Below are 27636 nucleotides of genomic sequence, written 5' to 3'. Positions count from 1 at the left end.
TTTGCACCACTTGATTTTGAGTAGCCACGACCCTCTTCCTCATCCTTATTCAGTTACTGAAGGGAAAGCTTTAGCAACAGAGAAAAAGCTGCTCCCAACTTCACTGCCAAGAGGAAAAGATGTAGCATAAGGACTGCAGAATGAATTAGTTACCAGGCAGCGATAGAAAGGGTTGAAAGCTTCTTTGCATTAAAAGCTTTAGACCCCTAATAGCACTAATATTAGTTGTCCTTTCTGCTTCTGCCTTCAGCAGGGAGACTTGTGAGTATGCTGAACAGCTAACTAAAACATTTTTGAAGAGCAAGCGGTTACCGTGATCCACTCCCACCCCCAACCTGAGAGCGGGGAAGAACAGCGTGTATGAGCAGAGGCACATTACGAGCCGGCAGTGCACACACTTGGTTCATTCCCAGCATATAATCCCTTTAACACTACACCTCTTCAACACTTACTCATCCTTCTACTGATGGAGATAAAGCAATCCTTCAAGGACTTGTGTAACTGCAGTTGCCCCAAAGCCCAACAAGAAATTAGGAAAGGACAAAGTCAGTTGGCATTAAAAAACAAAACACCAAGCCTTCCATTTCCTGTACAGAATGGGCCTCTTTAAAGACATTTGTATAAACAACTTTGTATTTTCTTTGAAAGAAAAAAAAATAATAAAGAATATGTGGGTTATAAAGGGCAAAAAGACTTGATATGAACTTTCTCCCTTATAGCCTTGGGCAGTGGCTAGCAGCTGGGTTTGCCCATGTGAGTTGGAGATGTGGCCCTCCTGTGAGTTCAACCTCCAGCAGCTCCCAGATGTTGGTGTCACAAGGGTTGCACAGCCTGAACCAGAGTCAAAAATGTCATGCAGCCACCTGTGTGGGAACGGGGACTCCTGCCAGAGTCTCCTCCTCTCCCAGGAGCCCTGTAAACATCTCCTCAAATTTCCCAGCTGCATTACAGCTGAGCAGGGGTGGTGGGAGCCACCACATGAGCAAACACTGCCAAGCAATAAGGACATTTCTCCCCCACCTTTAGGCTTCATCTGCAACTCTATGACACTTGGTCTCATTGAAGAGGCAGGAACATCTCGCCATCTATGAGCTTGTTCAATGGGTCTCCACACCAGCTGAGAGCTGAAAGAAACCTGTCCTACATCAAAATGCAATGTAATGTATTCTGCCAGCCATAACTAACTCCTCCCTAGGTTTATACCCAGAAAAGCACCACTCAAGTAGCTACTTCTGTCCATCTACTCAAAGCAACACTATCTTGACTCACTTAAATCACATTCATTGTGGATTTCTCCATGCTTCCACCTCTATCTCACTGTGCAATCTGAAGTAAAACCTCATTCTAGCAGATGGGTCAGCCACCAGAATGGTCATTACCAGAGTGCAGAAGTAATGAAGATGCCTCCAAATAGCTAGGTGAGGAGGTTATCTTTCACTGGACACCCTTAACTTGCCTTAAACTGACCGATTTTCATGCATGTTTTCACACACATTCAGCACTAGAAAGAGGCAAACCAATTTCTTAGTAATCAGTAAAGTCAGACTGGATGCACAAATTCAGGCTCCCCACAACCGTGCTCCTGCAGAGCTGCTCACTATAATTCTCATGGCTGAAAGTGGCAGCTTGGTGTACTGTGACGTGGTACAAAGAGGCCTTGGCATCAGCTTGTAAGGTTTTACTGTCCTTTTGCTAACAGTAAAGCAGAAAACCACAATAACGGGGCCTCTTTATGAGGTGAGCTCACATCGGAGAAACCTGGTGTACCATTAAGTAACACCACTCATTTTTTTAATTTACCTAGTGGGCTAGAGCGGTGCATCAGTATGCAGCGTGCTCTGCTGAGCACCCTTCAGACCTTCCCCCAGCTCTGGCCTCCTCAGCTTGCCATCGTTGATTGAGGCCTGAAGGTTTGATGTTGAAGTAATGGGTAATTCGGTAGTAAACACCAGCAGGGCAATGTACAATACTGCTATAGTCAGAAAAGATTTGAGGGCAGCAGACTGTCTGAGCATTAGCTACGAGAGTCAAGCCACGTATGCAATATATGCAAGACGACACTAAAAAAAGACCACTCCATACAAAAGCTGAATTCCTCGAGCTGACTAAAACCCCCTAAAATGTTAGCTTTTGTAGTGACCTGAAACACCAGTATACAGGAAGGCTGGTAACACTCGAGACCAAAGCTACCCCACCCCAGCTCATTTTGCTATTGAGGCAAATCTTTGACTAGGAGAGGTAGCTGCAGAGAGCGGCCACAGCTTTTCTTGTCTGACTGGTAGAGTTGTGCTTGCTGGTCCTGGGTCAATCCAGCCAGACTTAATTTCACAGGCAGGGAGAAAACAACTCGTCTTCCCAAAGCTAGTCATTACAGAAATAGCTCTAGTTGCTAAGAATAGCAGAGAAGCAGTGTCAGAAAATAGAAAAGGAGCAGCATCGCACACTGATTTATCAGCGCAACAGCAAAAAATAGCACTTTAAATGTCACTTTTTATTATATTATTAAGAGGTAAGCCTGGTTACTGTGCCTCCTGCTGCAAATAGCACTGCTTACCTGAATGAGGAACCATGGGAACAGGCTCAACTGCAACACCTCTGCAGCGCAGGACTACTGTACTGCCTGCTCTTGCAGGTCTAACCTACTTCCAGGACTGTGATCACAGGGAAGCATTAAAGCCCCAGACAATAAGCCAAAGCATTTTGCCCCCCCTCCGCCCCAAGGCTAGGCAGAACCATATCAGTCTAGCTACCTTCTTTTAAGACCAAATAGTTTTCAGTGGTGGGGCTTAGATGGCTTTTACACTCCCCTTGCTTTACAGGCACCAAGTGAGAAAGGTAGTTTTACTGGTCCTTCCCCATCTCATTTTCCAACAGCAAAGAATCCCTGTACTTGCCTGTTCCAGGAAACTGGTATTATTCTACAAAAATGAAACTTGTAAAGCTGTGCTATTGCTGAAGCAAAAGCTCTTACAAAAATCAAAGAAGTGTATCCTTCTGAAAGATGCTTGTTTTTACCATAGTCGTCCTCCTCCTGGAAGCATGCCCTTGCATCAGTTATCTAAAGCTTCTGCCTTTTTATTCAAACTCTCATGTCAAGAGGGCTGTAGCCAGTGTCTTCTGAAAAAACATCATAGCTTCTCTTCACACAAGAACTTTGGTAATTCCTCTATCTTCTGACCCAGGAACTCAAACTACATATTCAGGATTAAATTCTACAATGAAACAGCCCCTTGAATGACCTGCAAGCCCCTACACAATCAATAAAAAAAACCCCCAAAACGTTAGAGTGTTATAAGAGATCTTCGCATCTTTTGGACTCTTTGCTAGAAAGAAACAACCAATCCTGCCCATTATCACCACAGTTGCTTCAGCTTACCTTCCATGGTGAATTGGCAAGTGTTTGCGGTGGATCCCATGGCTCCCCTCCACAAAAGCGTTGGGTGGTTTGTGGTACACAGAAGCCAGAGACCCAATATGGCAGATCAACTCATCTAGCAGAGTCGGTTCAATCAGATCAGTCTCTTCAGAAATAAGTGGCTTTTCTGAGAGGACCACTTCTTTGGCAGTCACTGGATCCGTGGACAGAAGGCGCCAGTAGATGTAGCCACGATCCCGCAGGTCTGGGTTGTCAGAATCCTGAGACAAAGCAACACATCAGTCACAGGTCTGAAGCAGACTAATGCCCGTAATAACTTCATTTTTCTAGCAGTGATTCTGCTGGATTAAAAAACTCCAACCATCCAGTAGTGACAGTCACTGATTTCAGAATGATGTTACAAACTGCTTGTTGTGATGAACACCTCAAAATAAAAAATTAGTATTAATGCCTAGCTTCCTACTCAGCTGGTCAGGGAGCAAAAAGCCCAGGATTTACATCCCACAATTGCCCCAACCCGCAGAACTATCAACTGCTTTCCAAACTCTCCTGCCACTTCACGTAACGGTAAGTATTAGGAGAACTCCAAGGGGGTGTAGAGAGGAGAAAAGAACGCGAGTCGAAATGTCTTTGTCACATACTAGGAGTAGACATGCAATACTGCATATTGTAGCAGGATGATCCAAGATTCCTGGAAATATAGGACTTACCCAAGGGCACTGCTGGACAAAAAGACTCTGCATTGCTACAGGATGGATCTTAATAAGCCGTGTTGTTCATACCAGAAGAGATCTTATTTATCCTGCCTTTTAGATATCTAATGAAGTATGGAAAGATGCTAATGATACACAGTTAGGATACTTCTCCAGCTATCAATAGTACCCTTGTTTTACTGCAGATACTTCTGCCTCTGCATGAAGCGCTAATTATTTACCTCCTTTTTGAACTGCTCTGCCCAGAGCGGCAAAGTGAGTGGTGATAGTCTGCAGCTAATGTTCTAGGGAGAGGGAGGTGGTGTGGTTTTATGTTGTAGTGCAACACGTTTGAACTGTTGAGGGAAACAACAGCTGTGATTTTTAACCCCCACATCGGCAGAACAACAGGGTAAATTTTCTGACACCACCACCCCCCCCCCCCAGTAAAATTCTGGCAACATATTGTACACCTCATTATGCCGCTTCTTTTCCTCTTCTGTGATCTCATTCATGCTGCTGCTGACCTGCTAGAACCTGCCCCTCTGCCCTCAGTCTCAAGACATTCTCAGGCACACATCAAACCCTCTATTTGTAATGAGGCTGAGCATGCTAAGCTCATTTTGCTCGTAAGGACCTAGATACAATGTCTGGGTCAACTGATAGATTTCTCTGCAGTGCTATTTTTCAGTTTGATGGTGGAGTCGTGGACGTTTTACACCCTTCATCCTTAACAATTCTTGTAAGGATCTCCGCATCCTGCCTGCAGCAGGCAGTTCAAGATCAGGCAGGGCTTTTGCAAGGGCAGACAGGAAAGACCACATGCTCCTATCTACTTGCAGGCACGTACAGATTCAAGACTGACTGTTCCTTCTCACAGCCAAACAGACAGACTTGAAACTTGAGTATATCTACTGCAACAAGAGGCTCAGATCTTCCCTTTCCACATTTCTTCTAATTCTCCACTCTCCAGGCTCTGTCTGCACATCTGTGGTACATATCAGTGAGCCCGTACTAGCTCAGTTACCCACCATGCCAGACAGACAACAGCAATGGAGATGCTCTGTGCCATCCATTAGGTTACAGGCTTGCCAGGGACATTGATCACTGCTACACATCTGTGTCCCTCCCATCCCTGGCTGCTTCATTGCTATTTTTACCAATGTTGGCTGGGTTAAGCTGGCTCCTGCTACCATCACACCTGCAGTTTGCTGTGCAGACATACCCTATGAGACACTCAAAGTGCAACAATACCTAAGCTGGGGAAAGAAACACACATGTAATTACTCTCCCACTCAAGTGAAAAACAGTATCTCTACCTAGAAATCAGACCTTGAAGCATAAGGCTTTCTAGTGTTTTATAGCCAGTTATCCTACATTGACTTATTATTCATATAAAATACAAGACGACAGACTGAATCAACATTTGTGACAAACAGAGAAAAAACAGACGCCTGTTATATTTCTAGGGTGCCATTAAGTGTTTTGTGACTCAGCACAGTGGGTTTTAACACTTTGTACCTCTCTTCTGTTGGTTTAGACAAATGATAGAGCATGCCCTTGGCCCACCCCTCTCTAAAGAGGAGCTGAGAGCCTGCCAAATGGCAGGTTTTGAAGCAAGAAAAGCAGGCCACAGTTTGCTTGCTCCTGACCAATGCAACACCCCCAAAGAGTTGAATAGAAGTTTTAAGTACTAAGAGGTCCACAGCCATGATTATTTGCAGCAAAGAGGACCAAAAAGGCCAGCTGATGATCAGCTCCAGGTTTTCTGCTTAGAAACAATTGCAGCCCATTCAGAACAGCTGGGAGACTATTTTCATCACTTGACACAGCAGGTCTGGAGAGGAGCTGCTCTTTTTGGACTACACCATCACACATTTGCCCCAGTCATTACAGCCAGGGAGTGTAGGAAGATCGGCTGAGGACTCACCCACTCATGCTACCAGGACATCTCCACTTCTGTCCTCCAGAATCACAGCACTTCTGCCTGCCAGAGTGAAGCCCAGTCCTGCCTGCAGTGATCTGAGCTCATAACTCAGCACCTCATGCATAATGAATCCAGGATCTTAACCCACTGTTACAGCCTCCAGCAAAGCTGCCACACTGGCTGACAGCATCCAAGTACAAAGGAAAACAAAAACCAAACCTCAGTTCTTTTTCATAGCACTGCTTAAGCTTTGCTGTTCACAGAACAAAGTCTTTGCCAGGCCCTTTGCCTCTGTCACAGCTCCAGGTATTTTAACTGCAAGCCACCTTCAAGGAGAAAGCATTTTGGTTTCTTCATAACTCTACCCTGTCCCTAACATTTCATTTGGTGGGGGAATAGGGAAGGAATTAGGATGAAGCAAGAGCTAAGAAAGAGAGAGCAGATGCCACATGGCATGGTAACAGGCACAGAGTAGCTCTTGAACAGAGTCAAACCCTCCTCTTTGGGAGAGGGGAACACATTTGAATCCTATCTACTGCACAGTTGACTGGCCTGGCAGACAGGAGACACCGCATGGCAGGCCAGCACAGCGTCTGCAGGGCTCTGGTTCACTGGATATCTTGGCTTACCTGTGTGGCCAGGCTGAGGACCTGCTGAACCAGCTCCTGTGTCTCAGAAGGCTTTTTTAAGAACAGCTTCACTATAGCAGTCAGTAGGGTGAGTTGCACCTAAGAGAAAGGGACACAGTAAAGATTAGAAAATTCATCCACGCTTTAGCAATGTTTCCCAAGTCTCAACATCCTTTACTGATAAGAAAATCAAGTCCTATGCTTTATAACAGCATTACACTATTCTTTGCCAGTGAAACCCAGTACAATGAGACTCAGACTTTTGCCTGTTGCAAAACACTTTCACAGACAAGTCCCTGATCAGCACATTGAGATTCGTGTCATACATTTATGCATCTCATCACTATTCTTCTGTATGTTCTGGTCCCTAGTAGGGCTATTCCCCAAGAAGTATGCAACATCTAGAAACCCCTCCTGTTCTGTCTCATCCTTCCAAGAAGACAAGTTTGGGAGATACACATAACAGAGCAAGTCTACAGACTCCCAAAAGTTTTATTTTAGCCAAATACTGAAGCCTTCATTGAGAGGTATTTTCTGACCACTACAATAATATTTACCATCCGTCCCATACATACACTGCATGAAACACTACAGGTGAGATGCACAACACAATTTTACCTGAGTACTTTCATCATGGAAGCCCTCCAAAAAACTCTCCAACAGCTCATCTGCATTGTCAATTCTTTCTGCATATTCGCCCACTATCCAGATCATGGCAGCTCTGGCATCTGGTTCATCCAGGGAATCTAGGTTCTCACACAGAGTGGCAATGATGCTTTCATACCTGATTTGTCAGAGTACAGGTGGATTACTGGGGTGAATTCAACTTGTGTTACTCCATCTCTGCCCACATCATTCTGCAGAGAATCCTGCACTGAATTACAATGTCTTGTATTTCTACGCAAGAAGCAGCATTTTCACTCAACTACAGAAAATATTCCTAGGCTCTTTCTTTTTTTCCAAGCTGAGCACTAAGATCTCACAGGGTCCTCAAGAGCTTTGCAGTTTCGTTAATCAGCAAGACCACCCAGATGTGGAATTCAAGACAAAGCTGCCTCCCCTTCTGTTTTGCTGAAGGGAACATTCGATCCAACAGTTCAAACCATGAGTCTGTATCAGATCATGCAGCCTCAATGGCGTTTTCAGGCTGGTAACTCTAAACTGGATATTACACTTCCCCAAAGGCTTTGCTGTAAAGTAGACAATACCCCGCACTAATTATTTAGCTTCCCCTATTCCCATGCGTGGGTATCCTGTCATAAGCAGGCAATCTATCTTGTAACTGACAGCAGAAATTGCCAGAGAGACCTGCACGTCCCATATTACTTTTTAGGTGATCACGAAGTCTCTGCTAAAAGACATTGCTGCTGTTCTGTAGCTGAAGAAACAAAAACCTTATTGCAGAAACAGCTTAAAAGTAGCTGAGTACTGGCCAAGCAAGAGAGAACACTTGATGGAGAAAGCCAACAGCGTCTTGTTCAGCCCAATCTGACAGGGACCTCAGACCATGAGAGCCATGACCTTTCATGGCCTCGTATGTAAGTCTTCTAGAGGAGACGAGCAAAACCAGAAGCCTAGCGCTGTAAAGTTCCGTCAGATTTTCCTTCTGGCATTCTCTACAAGAGCTTTACTAGCTTTTGATCAAGGCTTGTACTAAGCATCAATATGGAGTGGTGGGGAAGGAAAAGCCTTCAGTTCGAACTAATAATATGTCAGGCTGATACTTCATCTACAGCCAACATCGGAATCCTACCGTAGTAGGAGCTAGAATCAGAATGGACACTACTCTTCAGAAAAATAGCCACCTTTGCTCCACAGCCCTGGTAAACTATGCTGAGTGAGTTTTACATTGCTCTATTCTGATGCTAGCAGACAAGGGCTTCCAAAAATCTTATGTGACTTTCACGTACTTGTTGGGGTACTTGCGGAAGATGTCTCTGATGACAACAATGGCCTCCTGGACCACATAGTTGACCTTGGTCTGGATGAGATCTAGCAGTGTGCTCACGCAGCGCTCCGCAGATTGCTGGAGAGAAGAACAGAACAATACAATTAAAACAAGCTGAAGAAACACTCCTTCCCAGCCCACAGCACACACTGAGGAATAAGACACGCATATGAGAAAAGGTCCAGAGGGGGTAAACAAAATGACAACAGCTACCAATTCAGTGTCTGTGTCCAGAAAAATAAAACCCTACAAGTTGACAAGTGCTTGTGTATTACAGTGTAGATACCAGCTGAGTCCAACTCCTGCAAAAATTAATGGTTGAAGCAACCATGCCAGCAGATAGCTGGATCATCACATGAGACATTAAGAACACTGCCTGCATTACTACTTGTATCACCCTCTTGCTGGCTAGCAGGTGAAACAGGCCACTGAATGGGCTCTCTTGGACTTGCCTGAGCTGTGGCAACCAGAGCTGGGAGAGTTTTGACGGGGATTGCTGGAAGGTGTCTGGGGAAGCTAGAAAGCAGGAGAAAACCAAGCTGTCAAACACACTGCAAGAACAATGGCAAAAAACAGCCCACACCAGCAACAGGTTCAGTATTTTGGGGGTGAGGTCACTAGCAACATATGAAGACACAGCTATAAATACAAATCCAGCTGTTGCCCATGCAGCTTTTACATTAAATAGTTCAAAATTCCCCAACCACAGGCACTGCAAGATAACAAGGACTGGACATTGGCACGATCCAGGAACCAGAACTGGAGTTAGAGGCAAACAATTCAGGGAGGTCTACTCCCAAGTAGCACAGTGAGGGAGGACATCACAGGAGTAACCAACTCCAACACCAGAGTCTCAAATAAGGACAGCAATTTGGCGATCAGCAGAGCACATATGAAGCCTCATTACACAGCTGGTGATTAATGTGAGAAGCAGACTGCTCACGACACTGCCTAGGCAGTCACCATCAGAATATTCATAAAGCATTCAGGATAGAGACAAACATCACAGGGCATAAATAATAGCAACGTAGGTGGATTTTTTCAATTCAAGTGAGCTAATAGCCCCTTTCACTTTTAAAGCACTTGAAGGCTGGGCAGGAGGAGGAGGAATGAAACAGCTTTAAGTCAGTCACAGGGATCGTTTTTTGAGAATGGGCAAAAATCTCAAGGACAAACCTCAAGACTTGTAGAGCTGAATTTGGGACAAGGAGAGACTAAAACCCCCTGGTGATTCTTGCCCTCGTGACTCTAGCTGTAGTATCTCGCAAACACAGCCTACAAGAACAAACAGTGACAACGCTAGCATGAGGACCAGCCAGGAGAGGAAACACTGTAAACCAGCATTTGCTCCGTCTTTGCAAACTAGCAATAAAAAAATTCACACCAAACAGAAAAAAATCCAATACAACTGGTACCAGAGTAAGAAGAGGTATCATATAAAATTATATGATTGGTATCATATTTTTTTATGATGCCTCTCCCTCCTTAGCACAGCTTTACAGGTACTATGCCAATACGGAGGCAGTGAAATGGCAATCTGACAATGTCCTACTCTGATCTCTTCGGCTCAAGATGAGATCTGAGGCTTGAAAGACTCTTGCATTTCATAGGGACCACAGACCTGGCTTCACACAGACTGACACTACTCACAATGGGAACCCCACTCAAAGTCCTTGCAAGCTAGGTGCTTCAGAGCTTGCAATTCCATCTCTTACCAGTTTCTCAACAACTTTCACTAGATGTTTAAACAAGTGGCTTTAAGGGGCATTTGGGGTAAATCTGTCCTAAGCCAACTCTGCTTTACAGAACCTACAGCACCAGTCACTGTTTGCAACAAGCAGTCCAGCCCTGTCAGAGCCTACAACTAACAAAGCTTTAAGAGCTGCCAAATTCAAGGAAAAGGAAAATTAAGGTTTATTTTTCTTTTCTTTAGACACTTTGAAGTGTTATTTTTCCAGGAAGAACAAAAAATCTACTTTGAAATATGCAGTATTGATTTTTAGCCCAAGAGTCACTTGGAAAGCGAGCAGTCATGCGGGCACATACACAGTAGAGCAGTCCCTCTAATAAAATTGCCCTGTAACAAAACACATCTCAGCTGTTTGAAGGTGGACATCCCTGGGGACTGCAGTGCTCTGCAAACTGGTGAAAGAGTGTCCCAACCAGAACAGCTCTCAAGTTGGAGTGAGGAAGGACAACCAACCAATATCAAACTCACTCTGTTTTTCTGCAGAAACCAAATGAAAGCCCACAAGATTACTGGAGTAGCGCATAGCATGCTCACAGCTATAAGCCTCAATGATTTCTAAGAACCAGGCTGCTGGCAGAATCTCCTGGAACTGAAACAAATCCCCCTCTAATATGGCTCCTTCTGCTTCTCCTTTGCTAGTCTTATTGCCTCCACTTTATTTCCTTACAATCAAAAGCATCTAGTGCTGTCAATGGAGCAAACCAACGCACAACCCACAGATACCTTCACCTCATGCTAGCCAGTCTAGCTACACCACATGGTTTGCTGTGGACGTACCCAAGCTAACTCTGAGCCCAGCCAGTCTATCCATGCAAAATGGTGTTGTTCTGACATTCCCTAAACTGATATGGCTGGCAAAACCTGGGCAAAATCCACCAGCCTTGCTATTCAGCGTGGGCATTGCTCAGATTTCCAAAACAAGCACTACCTCTGCTGTTAGCACCATGCACTGCTGTGCCACAAAGGTAGTGCCACACTTGCTCTATGGTGCACGTCACAGCAGACAAATTTATTTACTGTCTTACTCTTCTAGGAGAGACAATTAGACAAAAGGTAGGATCCTTGAAGGCAGAGCTGAGGTTCCCTGTGAATACTCGTTCATCAACAGCTCCTGCCAGCTGTGCCCTATGTCAAAAGCAGATTTCTAAGCCTTGGGAACTTGGACACCGATGGCTGTAAGAACGTTCTTCCATCAGTCATAACTCACAGTGCAAACAGCCTCTAGTAAACACAGGTACACTGGGGACAGGGATTAACCTAGAGATGAGGACACTGTAATGAGTTGTTCTATATTCGCCCTCTTTAAATCTGGCTCTTGTCAAGGAGCAAACAGACCTCATCTTTAGCAGCAGCGTCTTCAGAGGAGCATTGCTAAAAATCAAGGTTAACACTATTGAGATGCACACAACTGCACAGTTAAGGGAGTCACTGCAGATTTGCTGGGACGTTATTATTAGTACAATGCATATTGAATGTGACTGACATGGTATCAGAGATGGGAAGAAAGAGTGTAGGGGATGAGGGCTGGAAAGGGTAAAAGCTTCTAAAAACATCTTGATGCTGCAAGGAATACAGCACCTTTCATGTGAAACTAGGACAGACACACAGGCAAGTCCTAGTGAGAAAGTCCCTACTGAGAACTAAAGCAAGCTCCCACTCCCCAGCACAAGCACCGCTACAAAAAGCGCTGCCGTCAGCTTCTTTTTACTTCTCCGTAGCCCTCTTCCATGCTTAGGAGCATTTTGTATTGTCACTGCTGTGGCTCCAGCCAGCCAGCCTCCTGCCTGCGCACAACATGGAAGGAGCACTCCAGTATTTTGAACGGCAGATGTGGAACAGAGGCAGCACTCACCTGCTCTGTTGGGCCTCACTTCAAAGAAAGGCCATGGTCCTCTTGAGAGAATCAACCTCCCATGCAGCCTTCTCTTCCTTCCTTCAGCTCTAAAAAGGTTGCATGAGAGGTCGATTCTCTCAAGAGGACAGAAGTTGGTGTCCTCTTTACACAGACTCACAGTAGTTTAAGCTGAAACAAGGGAAACCTGTGCACTGACACTATACTCAGCCAGGCATTATTAGGTTTTTATTTAAATCTGCTGTGAGGCAATGCTCATGGGAACACACTTTAGCAAAAGCTAAATGAGCTCAGCTGAAATTAGACCACTTATGTGACATTTTGCACTCAGTTATCACTTTACTGAAAAGTACCAGCACCACAGCATAAGTTTTCTCTCTCTTCCCAGGCTTTCTCAGCTCCTGTCAGGCATACCAGATTCATTTACAGGGAAATTAACAGCAACATCGCTAAAAAAAAAAAAAAAAAAAATTCTATTATGAGCATTTTCCTGGATGTTCAACCAGGAAAGGACATTTCAGACTGTTGTTCTGGATAACTGCAGAGGTTCTTGGGAACTTATTTGCATAAGCATCTAAGGCTAAAGAGAGCACACTCTAAATGAAGCTACAAGCTTACCAGCAGATAAGCAGAGAGGGTCACTATGTTTGTGCAAACTGCACTTAAGTTCCCTAGATCTCCATAACTCTATGCACGTGTTCTATTCAGCTGAAACAGGGGGGACACAAAACATTTCATAGTACTGAGTTCCTCTGCACAATCTCTTCTCCTTCTCCCTTCAAACGGTCAGGCCACAGCTATTAAAGGAGGTCCTCATGGATAAGTGGTCATTGTTCCATTGAAGCCTGTACAGTAAAATATTCCATCAAGGATGATTTAGCTGCCTTGCTTTGCCTGCAAGCGGAGGTCTGAGAGGAGCACACCACCTTCCTGTGATGTACTCAACTGGAGCTCACGAGTCCTACTGTTCAGCTGGGGCTTTGCCCACGAGTATGATGTACCCAGGTCACTCAATTGCCAACACAGAAGCAAAGAAAATTTGTGTAACGTGGGAATGAGATGGTGAAGGCCACCATTGTTTTTGAAGACAGAGAGCCACATAAAACCTCAAGTTTCAGATACTTGCCTCAACCTTGATGGCACAGCGCCCAATTGCTCGGACAGCTTTGCGCACAAAGTCAACATCCACCTCAGTAGCGTATTCCTTGAGCTCTGCCAGGACCTGCAGAGAAAGCACACCAATGTGAGTCCCTGGGGTCACACAGAGAGAACATCCCACCGACAAGCTATGCTACTTGTGTACCAGAACATGAGCAGGATGTATTCTTCCACAGTTAGCCGCACACATTCAAAACTAACACAATCAAACTCTGTAATCAGTCTCTATCTCTGAAACCCACTGGCTTGGATTAGGTAGCAAGACTTGGTTTAGGCTGGCCAAAGCCAAAAGACAGCTTGGTCTAGATTATTTTCAGATTCCCCCACACAAAAACTGGGGGCAAAATCAGCCCTGTCAAATGTAAATGTTGCTATTTGTTCTTACATTGAAAAATACAGTGAAGCAGGGGTCACATCCATGCACACAGGTTTTTTATATTGCTTAGAACAATGACAAGATAACGAAGGCCTTGAAGGGCCAGACTGCAGACAAATAAATCTTCAAGGAATAGACAGGACATCTGTGTTTTGAAATTTTGTTATTTCCTTGGATGATCTATGTTGCATGGTACTTAGAGCACCCTGGTTTAGTAGCTTATGCTTTTCAAATACTGCCCGAGTGCGAGCGCCTTGGATTCATCTAGTCTGCTGCCTTGGTCTATAACAGGCATGGACATGAAGAGTTTCGACAAGTCGCACAGGGAGGATGCGGGTAGAAGCCTGCTCTCCTTGGGTTTCATTTCAGGGCGTACTTCTGATGAAGCCTGGGTTGTTTTTAAGAACATCTCTTTAGAACCAGGAAGAGATTCATTCATAGTCTGCAGATCTCAGTCCCAGACTCTGCCCTCCAGACACCGCTGCACTTCATCCAAACAACCAGCATTATCTAAACATTATGCATTAAAATGGGTATGAAGCCTAGCAAGGGTAAATAGAAAATTCTGAATACATTCTCATGGAAACTGATTTTTAAAATGTTTTCCATGTCTCTAGCACAAAAGAGGTGTGAATTACCTTGGTCTGTTCCAAAAAAAAACCATCAGAGGAGAAAGCTGAAGAGAGCTGCTTAAAAACGTCATATTAAATGAAATTGCTCTGTGACAATTAGGATAGGACAATAACAGCATGAACCAGAGGCATTAATCATTGTGCATTAGTGTTAGGCCTTGTGGCCGGGGTCACTCTTGAGAACACTTTAAGAAAGGAATTTGGATTAAAACGACATCAAATCCAAGGAGAATCTACACTGTAAAGGAGTCTCAATTCAACTTAGCTTTATGCTATTTTCACTCTGGAAGCAAGTTAGGCAAAATAAAGGCTATTTTAGCTCTGAAGAATGCCTGTGCAAGGGTTTAACAATTTAACTAATACACTTGAAATTCACACTTCAGTAATGTTTGGCCTTTCTGAATGACTCCATTACAGGCACACCTCTCTCACTTGAAACAAGCCTCTCATTCCAACCTCAGCAATAGCAGTGACTCATTTGACAGGAGACATCAGCTCTCGTCCTGGAATTATAATCTGTAAAGCAAGATCTGCCTGATGGCCATGATGCAACACATAGCATGCTATTAACATTGAAATTACGGAGGAAACACCAACACTTCCCATGAAGTAGCTGCAAGGAGCACTACACCAGGGACAGTGATGCCTAAAGCCAGGACAACACCAGCAGTAGCTGCATACATCCTCATGCAAGGACCATGAGAGGGTTTTCCATCCCTAGAGTACATGCAGGACTTGCTCAGCTGACCTGGGCAATGTTTGCTTGAGAAGCTAGGCGGATCATGATGTCCAGTTTCTCCAGTTTGACATAGATGGGGTCGTTGTATTTCACAAAGAAAACCTTGATTTCCTGCTTCAGGATTTCAGGCCTGGAGGGAACATAACGTTGTTTCACTCAAGACTGGTAAAAACAACGGGCTCTATCCTAACCAAAGGATATCTTTTGTTTAGAAGTCTATCCAAACATTCCCTGAGAAATAGAATAGTGTCACTTTGTGTCCAGGACATGCAAAGAAACATATGAGAACAACAGTTTGAAGAAAGTTAGAAAGGCTGGACAAAAAGATTGCTTAATACAAACAAGTGTCTTTAACTGTGACTCCATCTCTACTTCTTCCACTTTAACTGCTGAGCTAACCACTGCGGGCAGGCAGTGGATGTCAGTGTTTTCAGTGAAAGAATAACATCCTCATCTCCATGCAACATCCACCTACAAACTCATTTTCTGCTTTCACTTGTAAGATGCCAGCGCACAGTAACTCTGCCCTGAATACTATCACAAACTACTATCCAACCAATCCCACCGCTCCAGCAAGGAAAAACAGTATTTAAAACATGCACGTCAGAGTAAACTGGTGAAAAAAACAACCCACTGTACATCAGTATGTCACCAGCCGGGTGGTTCTATGCTGAAGAGAATAGCATAGACACTTTGAGTTTCTACAGGTCACTATGAACTGTAAAGTTACACCCTCCTTCCTATTTGTAATCTCATATATAGTCTAATGAGAGGGCAGTTCTTACTGCTCTTAAAAAGGCAGTGAAGAGGGAGGCAGGTAAAGAAATACTGTATGATACTGGTATCACAAGTATGCTGTAAAGAAAATTAATTCAGGCTACCAGAGTCATGAGACTCTTTAATCTGTCCCTCAAGAGGTCTGATCCAGGATTAAACAAAGTGCTGTGCATGTGGAAATATCTGAAGGTCTGAGATAACAAGATGCCCTTTGACAACCCAGGAATAATGTCCCTGCGAGGCTTTACCTTTTCTGCACAATCAAGTTGATGTTCCTCAGGGCAACATACTGAACTTCAGGCTCTCCAGACAGCAGGGTCACCAATGGAGGGGCAAGTTTCTTCAGCAGCATGTTGTAATAGTCAGAGTCCTTGGGAAGAAGTTCCAGGAACTTCATCAAGACCTTCACCGCTGACAACACCACTGCCGAGTTGGCATGAGACAGCCGAGGGGTCACCCGTTCACAAATACTGGAGACAGAGGAGTAAGAAGGGGTTCGCATTATTTTAGAATGTCAAATATTTCGGATCTTATCTGAATTTAGGAGATTTAGCCGAAAACAGCTTCCTCAGACCCTTCTGTGATTTGGTTTTGTTCACAAGGAACAGGCAAAGTCCTGCTTTCCTGAACACAGCAGGAAGCAAAGAAGAACGACCTCTCTCACAGCTTCAAGTTTCTCTCCTAGCTCTCAGCATCACAGTCTCAACGAATGCTCAGTTACTAGCTTTTTCTGCCTTTGCCTGGTGGTATTCTCTACTGTGATCTCATCTGTCGCTTACAAACACAACTTTAACAAAACAGTTATCAGAAAAACACTTTATCCCCCATATAATAATTCAGAGGTGATACACGCTTCTGGCTTTCTTGGGGAGTTACTGCCATTTCAACCATTTGTTTCTGCAAAAAAAGGTTTCAGTTACTCTGAAGATATAGGGGAAGAGTGACCTAAATACCCTCCCGACTCTCAGCTTCACCGCTTGCCGTAGTGGATTCTATAATCAACAGCATCCTAAACAACCCATCCCAAGCAGAAAGGAAGTTTGGGTTCATATGGTCTTTCTTAGAGCATCTGTCAAGTTTCTTCCCACCCCCTCCTGCATATTGGTAATCCAGAACAATCTTACTCCCATCTGTGCCTCGTAAAGTTTCTTTCCCTGAAAGATTTGCTTTCAGCCATCCTGGAAGGGAAGCAGCATAGCTGAGTGAAGAGCACAGGAGTCTAGAAGTCAAAGCCAGGGGCTTTTGCTCAAGGTCACCTCGTGTGCCAAAGCTGCTTCATCTCTCCATGCCTCAGTTTCTCCAGGCACAGGGGTAATGACACCAGCCTTGCTGTAAAGAAGAACACCACATACAACTAGGCACTGCCATTCTCCTATCTGAAATAAGGCAGGCTCCGAGAGTCAAGCTCCACACAAAGGAGTGAAAGCAGATTCTGCCCATCCAGTTTTATACACCACTCTTCAGAGGAATTACAGATGAGGAACTGGGACACACTCACAGTTGTTCAAACCAGTGGTCCCCTTCTGACAAAGCTAGGATAATACTGGCCTGACACCCTGGAGATCTCTGCAGATTTCTAGCACTCATTAATAGCTGTTTCTGGCACAGAAACAGAGCGCAAGGGGAAAGGAGGTGGGGGAAAAAAAAGAAAAAAAAAATCAGCAAGACTACTGGCAGGCTTTTTAAAAAAAGCAGATTATCTGTTGTACCTCAAAAAGAGTCTCACTGAAGAAATCCACCAAATCCAAAAAGGCCTGCCCAGGATTTTGCGTGTAGGCTTGTGCCTCTTCCTTCCCCTCCACCCCTCTTATCTGCATGAAGTATATCAAGTCTGAGAATTCCTCTGTTCCAAGTAACTTGCCTTGATGGTTCCTTGTTCTCCTGTGTACAGAATCTGACTTTTTGTGATTCTGGACACAGATGAGGAAGAGGCTTGAAGTGCATGAATTAACACCCCACTACCTAAACCCTAAGGTCTTTGTATTTAAGTTTAGTCATTGCAGCTAAAGGTAAGAAGCTTTATTCACAAGGGTGAATTTGGAGTGATAAGAAAAATAATTTCTTGCCTTTATTTTCAGTTCTATCGTATCACAGAATAGATTTTAGTTGGAAAAAAATATTCAGTCTCAGACCTGCAGTACTTTGGACTAAAGCTATAAGAGCTTCTTGCCTCTCAAAGTAGCAAAACCAGAGCTGAAAGCTGTGCTTTAAAACAGGAAATCCTCCAAAGAGTGCTTCCAGATGGGTCAACCATTGTTACAGCTTTGGTCTTGGGCTGGTCCCCTCTTAGTAGTGCCAGTTCCCTTAAACATTAGCCTTTTAAATGGCAAAAAGTAAAAAAAAAAAGCTAACAATAAACAGAGAAAGTGGTTCTGCATATAGAACAGGCAGGTTTCCAGCATCAGCCCAAACAACCAAAACCTGCCTCCCTTTCAAACCTCCTGAAGCCTTACTTGTGCTGTTGCATTCCTGAACAGACCCCTGTTATTACAAGCCCTTTTCAGAGCCGCAAGTGCCCTGCTACCGAATAACCTTAAGTGGCCCATGCAAAGAGGAGGAACAACCATACCTCTGAGCTTCACGATCATCCTTGGGGTTGTAGTTGGACAGACAGTCCAGGATGAAGATCTGGCCCCACTCTGTGCACTCATTTAAAGCTGTCAGCAACTTGTTAATGTTCTGAGGGTTCAAATCCAGCAGGTTGCTGTTGGGATGCGACTCACTGATTTCCGACAAGGCAGCCACAGCGTTCGCTACCACCTGGGAGAAGAGACAAGAAGATGCATACTTTGCTAGCATGCCATCAGTGGCTTGGCAGGGGTTAACTTGGGCTTAGCATGGGCTACACATGGGAAACAAATATGGAGATCCTGGTGTGTGCTACCAGCTGCTCAGCAGCAGCCACCATGTCAGTCATCTGAGCCTGCAGGGACCCAGCACCACCTCACAACCAACCTGGAGAGCCCAAAGCCTGACTGTAACCTTGCTCTTTGGCAAAACTTGAAGACTCTCTTGGGGAAGAAATGAAAGAATAGCAGCACAGCAGGAGGGGGCTGCCAACATACACAGGAAACATGAAAAGCCAGCATGGGTGCAAAGAGCATTCTGCTAGAGGAATTACAGCTTGAAAGTATTTTTGTTGAAGATAAACAAAAGTTTAAGTTGCCTCTGGAGAGAATGGGGACCAAGACATCACAAGAGACTTTCCCGTGGAGGGAGCCAGAGATAGCATCAGAGAGTGTACACATGGAACAAGAACATCTCGTCTCCCTGCAGGCTCCAGACTTCCACCTTGGCTTGCTTCAAGTAGGCACCATCTCCCTCCACTTCCAGGAGACGCTCAGCTATTATAGTCAAGGTCTCAAAACCTCTAGTTGCCCTACTCATTCAGGAATGGCTGCCTCTTGCTTAATTTCCCCTTGGCAGTCCTGTGGCACACTTCTTAACGCGATCCAAGAAACGAGAACTGTCCCTCGGTAAGAGGGAATGTCATGTGCCAGGCAGCCTTCAGCTCTGTAGCAATTCTGTCAGGTCACCCAGTTTGAAGGCAAACACACAATTCCCCTAAACTGGACAACTCCTACTGTATTTTTTAATAACACCCATTTCAATTCCAAAGTCTCCACAGCATCCATTTGTCTGCCTTACGGACTGCCCTTAAAGCAAGCCCTCCAGTACAACTCATCACTGAAAATATTCTTGCTACATTTAAGATTATATAAGGTCTTCTCTTTTCTAAGCACGGGTGAAAGGAAGCAGAGGGGAGGTCCAGGGTCCAGCTTGACAAGAGCAAGAAGCGGGATTGCAACTCAGATTTCTAATTCTTAGTTCCATACTCAGGTTCAGCAGTTATTTTAACAGATGCCATGTGAAGATTTTTAAAATACAAGAGTTGCAGAATACATAGACAAAAATATAAAATTTGCAGACAAAAGTCTTTTACTTTTTTAACTAACTGGAAAAGGGGTTTAAGCCCGACTTTGACACACAAAACTGATATACCCTATGAAAAGCCATTTTCAGGATATTTTACAATGCACATCGTGTCCAGCCCGACTCACAATTCATACCTGCTAAAATGACGATTTATAGCATTATTTTCTATGGGATTAAAGCAAAGAAGCATCTTATCTAAAATCACCTGATTCTTTGGATGACTAAAGAAGCTTCTGATGCAGTACACTGAAAACAAAAACAGCGCAACCAGAAAATTCTCTGCGTTGTTCCCATCACTGCTTGTCATTAAACCAATATATTCCAAAGTCACTGCACAAACACAGTAATGTTGATTGTTTTGCATTTCACACCTAGAGGTCAGAGATAGGAATTTGATCCAAGATTTTGTGAATTTCATTAGCTGAATGAGCCTTCTGTCACCAAAATCATTAGCAATCAGAAGTGCTGTTGTCTTGTACTGCTTTAATGAGTAACTTATTAAGATATGCTGCTCATTCTTCCCATTATTTAATTTTCCTAATTTCTGAATGGTTAATGTGACACAGCATAAAACTGAATTATAAGACAGTTTTAATTTCATTATATTTTGGAAGTTTACAATTGAAGACAAATCATAATAGCAACTGAAAAGTTCAAAACCATTATGAAGAAGCACTTACAAAATGAAACGAAGATGACTTTGGAAAAAAATGTGAAGTAATTAAATAGTGGCAGAGCGAAAGCATCACAGAAAGGTACCTGTCAGTTCTGCTACGGAACAGGGCTGAGCTTTGGCAAATGCACTCACACTGCCGGGCACTACCTTTATTGCAGTAATTGGGCCACGTGGATATCCTAAACCCTGGGGCAAGTACAAGTCAAAGCAGCTACGCTTATGTTTCCTTCCTTGCAGAGTAAGCGAAGCCTGTCACTGAGTTTGCCACAAGCAAAGGATGCACGTTAATGCTGTTACCATGGGCTGCCTGGTACACAGTAGCTCCAACCCAAAGACTGTGAGCGAGGTCTGGCTTTTAGAATCTTTTAGGGAACTGGCATGGCAGCATAAATGCAAGTGTCCAAATCAAAGCTGAGGATGGGACACCACATGGCAACCCACTAGACATCAAATTTCCTTTAAAAGCATCCATGAGAAAGTGTCAGATGTCGAGATACACTTAGGAGCACGGGCTGTGGTCTCCTTGGGTGTTACAAAAAAAAGGACTGAAGGGGCTGTGAAACACTTGGTGGCAGCTCAGCTCTGTCAGGAGGGCTGGGATCTACAATCTCATAGTCCACAGGTACAGCTGCTCCTCACCTTCTACCTTAGCAGAACAGTGCTGCTGTCAACTTGGTGACAAGAAAATAAATGAAGCAAAAGGGGATAAGGGAAGGGACGGGAACTATCTTCAAACTTTAAGCAACATTTATTAAAAAAAAAAGTACTTTCTGGCGATTCACACTGAACATATTGATATGTTATGGTATGCCAACAAAAATAATTAGCATCTTCAAGGCTCTTTACACAGCCACAGCACAGTTGAAATGAAAACAGATTTCAGGAACCAGTCCAACATAAACACTGGTTCAAGTATGCACGCTCACCTCTCTTCATTGGCACTGCCATTGGCTTCATTATGAGGCAGGAACATAGAGCAATAGAAGCTGGCACTGCATGGTTTCATTCCACGACTCCTACTTTGCTGACAGCTCTCACTAAGCGATGGCTCAGGCAACACGTAAACAAAGACTGAACCGTTGTCCATACTTTGGGATACTAACAGTTATCACTTGGGTATGGAAAAAAAAAATCCATTAAGAACCAGTCAACACCAATTCATGTATTACATCACCTGGTAACTTCGTATATACTTTGGCAGTCACATAAATATCATTGGAAATATTTAGAAAGATGTTTTGGCCAAAGAAAATCTACAACATCAAAGCTGAACCTTAAGTCTTCAACTCAGTTGATACTTCTTCCTGAACAGAACAACACAAGGTAGTGAAGTCCAACTGCACTGACAGCAAGTGCAAGGTACAAAGTCATAAAGCAAGCTACGTAACAGGTTGTTGGGTGTTTTGGTTTTTTTTATCTTGAAAATAAATAGCAGTGATTACGTACTACTGAGGGACATATTAGAAGTAAAGCTAAAGCTTTACAAGTGGTACAGTACAAAGTCCTCCATGGAACTGGAGAAGTTTCACAGCCAATTCCACTCCTTGGCTGAGGAAAAAAAAGCCATAAGCTTCTTTAGCAAACAAAGTATTCTCTGCTTTTCAAAACATGCAACAAGTTCATTTGGATGAAAAACCAACAGGGAGTTGGCTAACTTATTTCACAGATTGGAAGAAAGAGACTAAAAGGAAAAGAAACTAACAACTAGTATAGTCTTTAGTTCTCAAAAATAATGAAACCCCCCCCCCCCGAGGTCAACCCACTAGCCAATGATAGGTGAGCCAGAACAACAGTGAACAGGAAAAGCTTTTAAAGGCTTACACTTGTAAATTAACTCAGTGGCAAAATGCCTCACTTTCCTTACAATTAAGAATACAGCCTTTAAGCTGTATTTTAAGCTAACAGCTACCAACCAATGAGAATCAGCCTAAAAAAAACACCTAGAAAGTACAAACGCAGAGGAGACTGAATATTTAATAATAATAGGTCCCTGGCTTGCTGATTTAAATCAGTTCACCCTGGGTACACTTCAACATTGTTCAAATGAAGTCACAGCAACATCCCATTAGAACATAGTTGAGCCAAATGACAATAAACCTGCTTTTTGGCTGGAATTTCCCAATGAATTTAGACTCACTGACAAGTGTCACTGGGATGATGATAACTAAATCTCACAGACTCTTATTAAAAAAAAACCACCACAACCTGCACTTAAAACTACATTACAGATTTAACAAGAACCCAACATTTTTAAACCCACCTACAGACAAACCCCCCTCTGCAGCCAGAGAGATCAGATCTGACCTCACGGAGAGCTGCAGAAGTAGGAACACTGATTTGCCAGTTATTCCTTCTGGCAGCTCAAACCTTTAGCTCAGGGAAAATGGTATAAAATACATTAACAAGGAGGAAAGGGGGCGGGTGAAAACCCGAGTGTCTGCCTATCAACCCACACGGAAAAGCTTTGCAGGGGGTGGGGGGACAGGAGGGAAGCTAGGCAGATCTAGAACGCCAAACAGTCAAAGCAATCAGACTATTTTGCTAGCATCCCAGGCTAATTGGAAATTAAACCAAGTGTGTAATGGAGTTAATGAAATACAGCATTCTGCTGCTTAAAACAGGAACCTCCGGCTCACCATCCCATTAAAATTAGGAGAAAAAGAAGAAAAGGAGGAAAAATTAAGAGGCTCTGAAAAGATGCTGAGTGAAAGGCAGTCTTCCCCACATAGCTGGAGTCGCCTACCCTCAGGAGAACCAAGCACCACGTGATGTTTTTGAGAATGGAGAGGTGCTGACATTTTCAAAGAGCACACTGAGCTTGCATGGTACGTTCGTGTCATTAAGCACAGACTCCCAGATGGGATATTAGGAGCATCCGCATGGATGCCTATGTCATGGGGCCGCTCGTTTTCATGGCCACAGATGATGCTGTGTGCCTGAAAGGTCCCTAACAAGCACCAACACAGACAAGCTCTCTCTCCAGACTACACGACCCCTACTTCTGTTCATGTTAATTATACCTTTCATCTACAAGCCCTCCTTTACTTTGCTTCCCTAGAAATGGTCTGTGAACTATTAAAATGGCCCAAGCAGGCAAGTCAGAGAGTCTGTACAAACCTCTCACATTGTTAATGCATGTAACGTGTCTGACTTTAAATTAAAACTCTGGGAGACGAACACATCTCCAGCCTGTGTATAGTCTTGGAAAGCAACAGCTCACCTGTTCAGCCTTAATTGTGACAGATTTCCAGGGCTCTGGGTAAGTCATTAATCCTCCACTAATTCCGTCGCAGGAGGCTGTACTTTAGCGCCTAAAAGTCTGGAACCGCACTGCTGGATATGCGATCAGTTCCTGATCATGACCCGAAAATTGCCTGGGTGGAGAAGACCTCCTGCTTGCTTTTTGCAAGTGGGATGAATTTTTCTGAAGGTGGCAATGAAAGGGAAGCAAAAGTGTTATGTTTCCCACGGTATGCTTGCCCTAACTGGTTTTTGTACTTCCCTGCACCTACCATGCACTGCAAAAAAATGCCACTTTGTGACAGACTAAAACACTGCTCCTGCTCTCACGTCCTTACAAAATCCGAATGTGTTAGTTGTAAGACAGGAAACCATACTTCCCCTGACAGGTGAACCTCTTGTGGTAGGTGTGCAAGAAGCTGTTCAAGGATAGCTCCAACACAAGGGGTTTCTCCTTGGTACAGCTGAGCTACTTGGTGCAGGAAACCAAGCTCTACAGGAAAGCCACTGAGGGTCTGGAACCCTCTATGATTCTTCCAGAAAGCACTGTGGTCTGAGCCCAGCCTGGATCGGGCACCTATCACACACCAGGAAGGTTTCTTTTGCAGGTTTTTTTTGCAAGGGCCTTTGCAATTTTCCTTGCAGAGGTTCTTACTGGCACCATCCAGTGGCAAACGGCTGCCTCTGATCCAAGCAGCTATTTAGAAGAAAGGCACCAGCTAAGCATCAACAAAAACCTTATGTAGCCCTGAAAAGAGGGGTGCAGAGTTACAAAACGTCATAGCCACAGCATTTTGTGACAAATGGTGCTTGTCAATAGCTAGAAGTGTCTGTTCTGATTGAAAATGTAACATCTAGACACATGTCAACAAAATTCCCCAGCACTCTGATTGATATTATAGATCCTGGAACGATCTGCTCTGCAAGATTAACGCTTTGGAAACTAGACACATGCTGGTAGCAATAATTGGAAGATGACAGGTCTCTGATGGATGAATTTGTCAATTAAGCATTATAAAGGAGGGGTCTGGGAGGACAGAGTCTGTGGAGTCATGGAAATTCATGCATTATCGTATAAAGTTGTTGTATCTCTCTGCCAGACTGTTAGTATTCAAAAGGTAGGGAAAAGCATGGGTTCTATGGAAAGAGCTCAAGACCAGCATTCCTCATCCACCAAAAATCAACCAAACAAAAATATCAGGTCCCACATACAGGCTTGAAATCCCCTCAGACCTGTTTAGGATGACAACCTGGAGAAAAACTAGCTACTCCGTAAGTCAGACTCCAGCCTTCCACTGGAAAAGCAGCTGCAGGAGCTCAGCCCGAAGCCTAAACTGGATTTCCACAGGCAGAGCACGTGGGGTCAGAGTGGCTAACCAGAAGCCGTGCCATTGATTACAGATGGCAGCTCTACCTTCTCCCCCAGTTTAAATCTTTGCGGTTCCGACTGCTGCAACAGCTGTGAAAAGTCCAAGGCTCCCCATGAGGAACACATGCTTTCCTGCACCCATGAAGAAGGTGATGTTCCACCCACTGCTGTAGAAGAGAAGTCCCATGTCCCAGACTGCCTCCCACAACATCCTTTTGGGACTCAGAGGACCATCAACAGTTTCCCAGTAAGTGGCTCATTTCTCAGCTTTATTACACAAACAGAGAGGGGTAAAATTCCTGCAAAGTATGCAGTGGAGGACGGCCCAGGAGGCAAAAGCTCTTCTTTTTCTAAACAGCCTCATTCCTCAGGACACGATCTCAGAAAAGACAAACAGCTTGCCAGCTAGTAGGAAAAAGAACAAAAAGAAGACCTTCCTCCATAAGGTCATCCAAGAAGCCCAAACATACACCCTTGGAGTTCGGGCTGGCAGAGAAGGAACCTACATGGCTTGCAGTCACAGCAGCAGAGATAAGAAAGTACCGTGATCTATAGCAATAGGTTTTTAGTCTAGTCTGTGAACTATAGAAACTCAATACTGCTAGAAGGAATTCTGATCAGCTCAAGATGGACCTTGCCACCTCTAGCCGTCAGAGCTCAAGAAACTCCCTTCTTACTGCAGGTTATTAAATGCAAAAGGCAAAAAAACCCCCAGGCACAACAAAAGAGTTTAAATATGTTCCACACACTTGGTGTATTTACTAATTAGCTTGTTATGTGATCTCACTTTACTCTGTATTGATTCACAACGTTTCTCCCAATAAACTGTGATGTGTAGATGGTGTAAAACATGACGTATTATTGGGCAGCACATGAGCGCTATGTCTATACAGCCCATGAAAACACAGGAACAGAACAGCCACACCTGCAAAAGCCTTGATCCAGCGCGTCACAGCGAACAAGCAGAATCTGAGGAAGAAGAAATGCTACGCAAAGGAATTAAAAACCCAACAGCACCTAGAAAAGAACTGGGAGAAGGTGACATCAACCTAAGCCGTGTGGATATCAGGTAGTTTGACAAGAAAATTATTCCATGGGTTAAAGTTACCCCAGAAGGTTGAGGGTGGAAAACATTTGGAGAGAGGAAAGTTGTTCCATTCAAATATTAAAAGACCATTAAGGTTTACGAGTGATCTCCTCTTATGTTTTTCTGGCAATATTTACACTCCCGAAGAAAACCAAGAAGTGCAGTGATAAAAGCCAGGAAGGGACTAGTTACAAAACAAGGTGTCCCAGGGGAAAAGCTTTGGTTCCGCTTTAAACTGCCGCCATCTCGTGGTCTTGCTCTGCATCACCAGGGCTCAGCACTTGCAATGCTCCAACGAGCAGCCATTAGGTCTGATCCACAAATGTCAGGAGGAGACGGAGTAAGGAAAAAGAAAAAAGTTCCTCCAAGACTTCAGAGAGCCTCTGGCCACCAGCTGGTGTGTAACGGACCCACCTCTCTCACCCTGCTATTATCTAGTGCCAGATGTCAACGGCGTTCTGCAGTAATCTGCCAGCCCACGTACAAGCAGCCATACACAAAAATCCTGTGATGTTATACTGGAAACGTATTTTGTTAGAACATGAGGATTACGGGAGGACATGCTTTCTGAGCTGCGCTGCACCAAAGTCCCCAGCAAGAAAGGCCCTTAGGACTGGATAATCCGGCAGCACACCGGCGGCCTGAAGCAGCCAGGCCCTTGCTTTATATTCATCCAGCCCTGGTTCTGCTGAGCTTTACATGAGGAAATACTGAGCAAAAAAAGCGGACGGCTTTGCCTTAAGACAGCTCTGGGAAGAAACAAGGGCTCCTCTACAGAGGGAAACTCGTCGGCAGGATCCCAAGTGACAAAGGGCAGCCACAAGCACTTCAGGCCCATCTGTAAAATGAGATTAAAGACTCCATCCACAATCAAACTTCTGCAGTGTAAGCACCCAGTAACTGAACCATGCCCTTATGTGCATTATTGGACCATTCCCTGCACAAGGTAAAACATCTCAGATAACTTAACTGACATGCAATAAGCCACCAACCCATCTGGTAACTTGTAATATTGATATGGATATATAAAACAAGTTTTAATTAATTCGTCCAGGAGAAACTGCAAAGCTGCCAGAGATTCTTCAGAAAAACCTAGTGAACCACCAGACCCAGGCATCAGTCCTTTATCACAGCTACAGCCAGCTCATCTGGAAGGATGCAATCCTACACCTTTTCAAAAGATCACTGTATTTGAACAAGGGCCAGATCCTGACGACAAAAAGCCCAGGTAAGGAGAAAAGCACCTTGGCTGTGAACCTACAGCACCTCAGCAGGACTTCATAGCAACGCCTTGAACATCCCCAATCTCTGTTTGCACAATTCTATGGTAATAAACTATTAGTCCAAAAAAACATGCAAACACCCAACCACAAAACCCAAAAACCCCCAAAATGTTTCTGATAAGGTCACCTCCAACTTAGACATCTTTATCATGAGGGTGATTTGAGCTGATAGAAACATGCACCCTGATC

At 44.1% G+C, this 27636-nt stretch overlaps 1 protein-coding gene across 3 annotated transcripts in view; it reads right to left on the bottom strand.

Annotated features, from left to right (window-relative positions):
• AP2B1 (adaptor related protein complex 2 subunit beta 1) overlaps positions 1–27636 on the bottom strand; it is a gene marked incomplete at both ends in the record, with an annotated part of 74650 nt that overhangs the window by 37045 nt on the left and 9969 nt on the right. For all 3 annotated transcript variants that reach the window (XM_082008432.1, XM_082008433.1, XM_082008434.1), the window contains 8 exons: positions 3377–3636; positions 6625–6723; positions 7243–7408; positions 8535–8650; positions 13301–13396; positions 15089–15209; positions 16105–16326; positions 18426–18616. In XM_082008432.1, the coding sequence (XP_081864558.1) occupies positions 3377–3636; positions 6625–6723; positions 7243–7408; positions 8535–8650; positions 13301–13396; positions 15089–15209; positions 16105–16326; positions 18426–18616 (1271 nt within the window). The remainder of the gene's footprint in view (positions 1–3376; positions 3637–6624; positions 6724–7242; positions 7409–8534; positions 8651–13300; positions 13397–15088; positions 15210–16104; positions 16327–18425; positions 18617–27636) is intronic.

Source organism: Phaethon aethereus, assembly GCF_964289735.1.
Source record: "Phaethon aethereus genome assembly, chromosome: 19".
NCBI lineage: Eukaryota > Metazoa > Chordata > Aves > Phaethontiformes > Phaethontidae > Phaethon > Phaethon aethereus.
The sequence above is the reverse complement of the archived record's forward strand: the minus strand, read 5'-3'. Positions and strand labels throughout refer to the sequence as shown.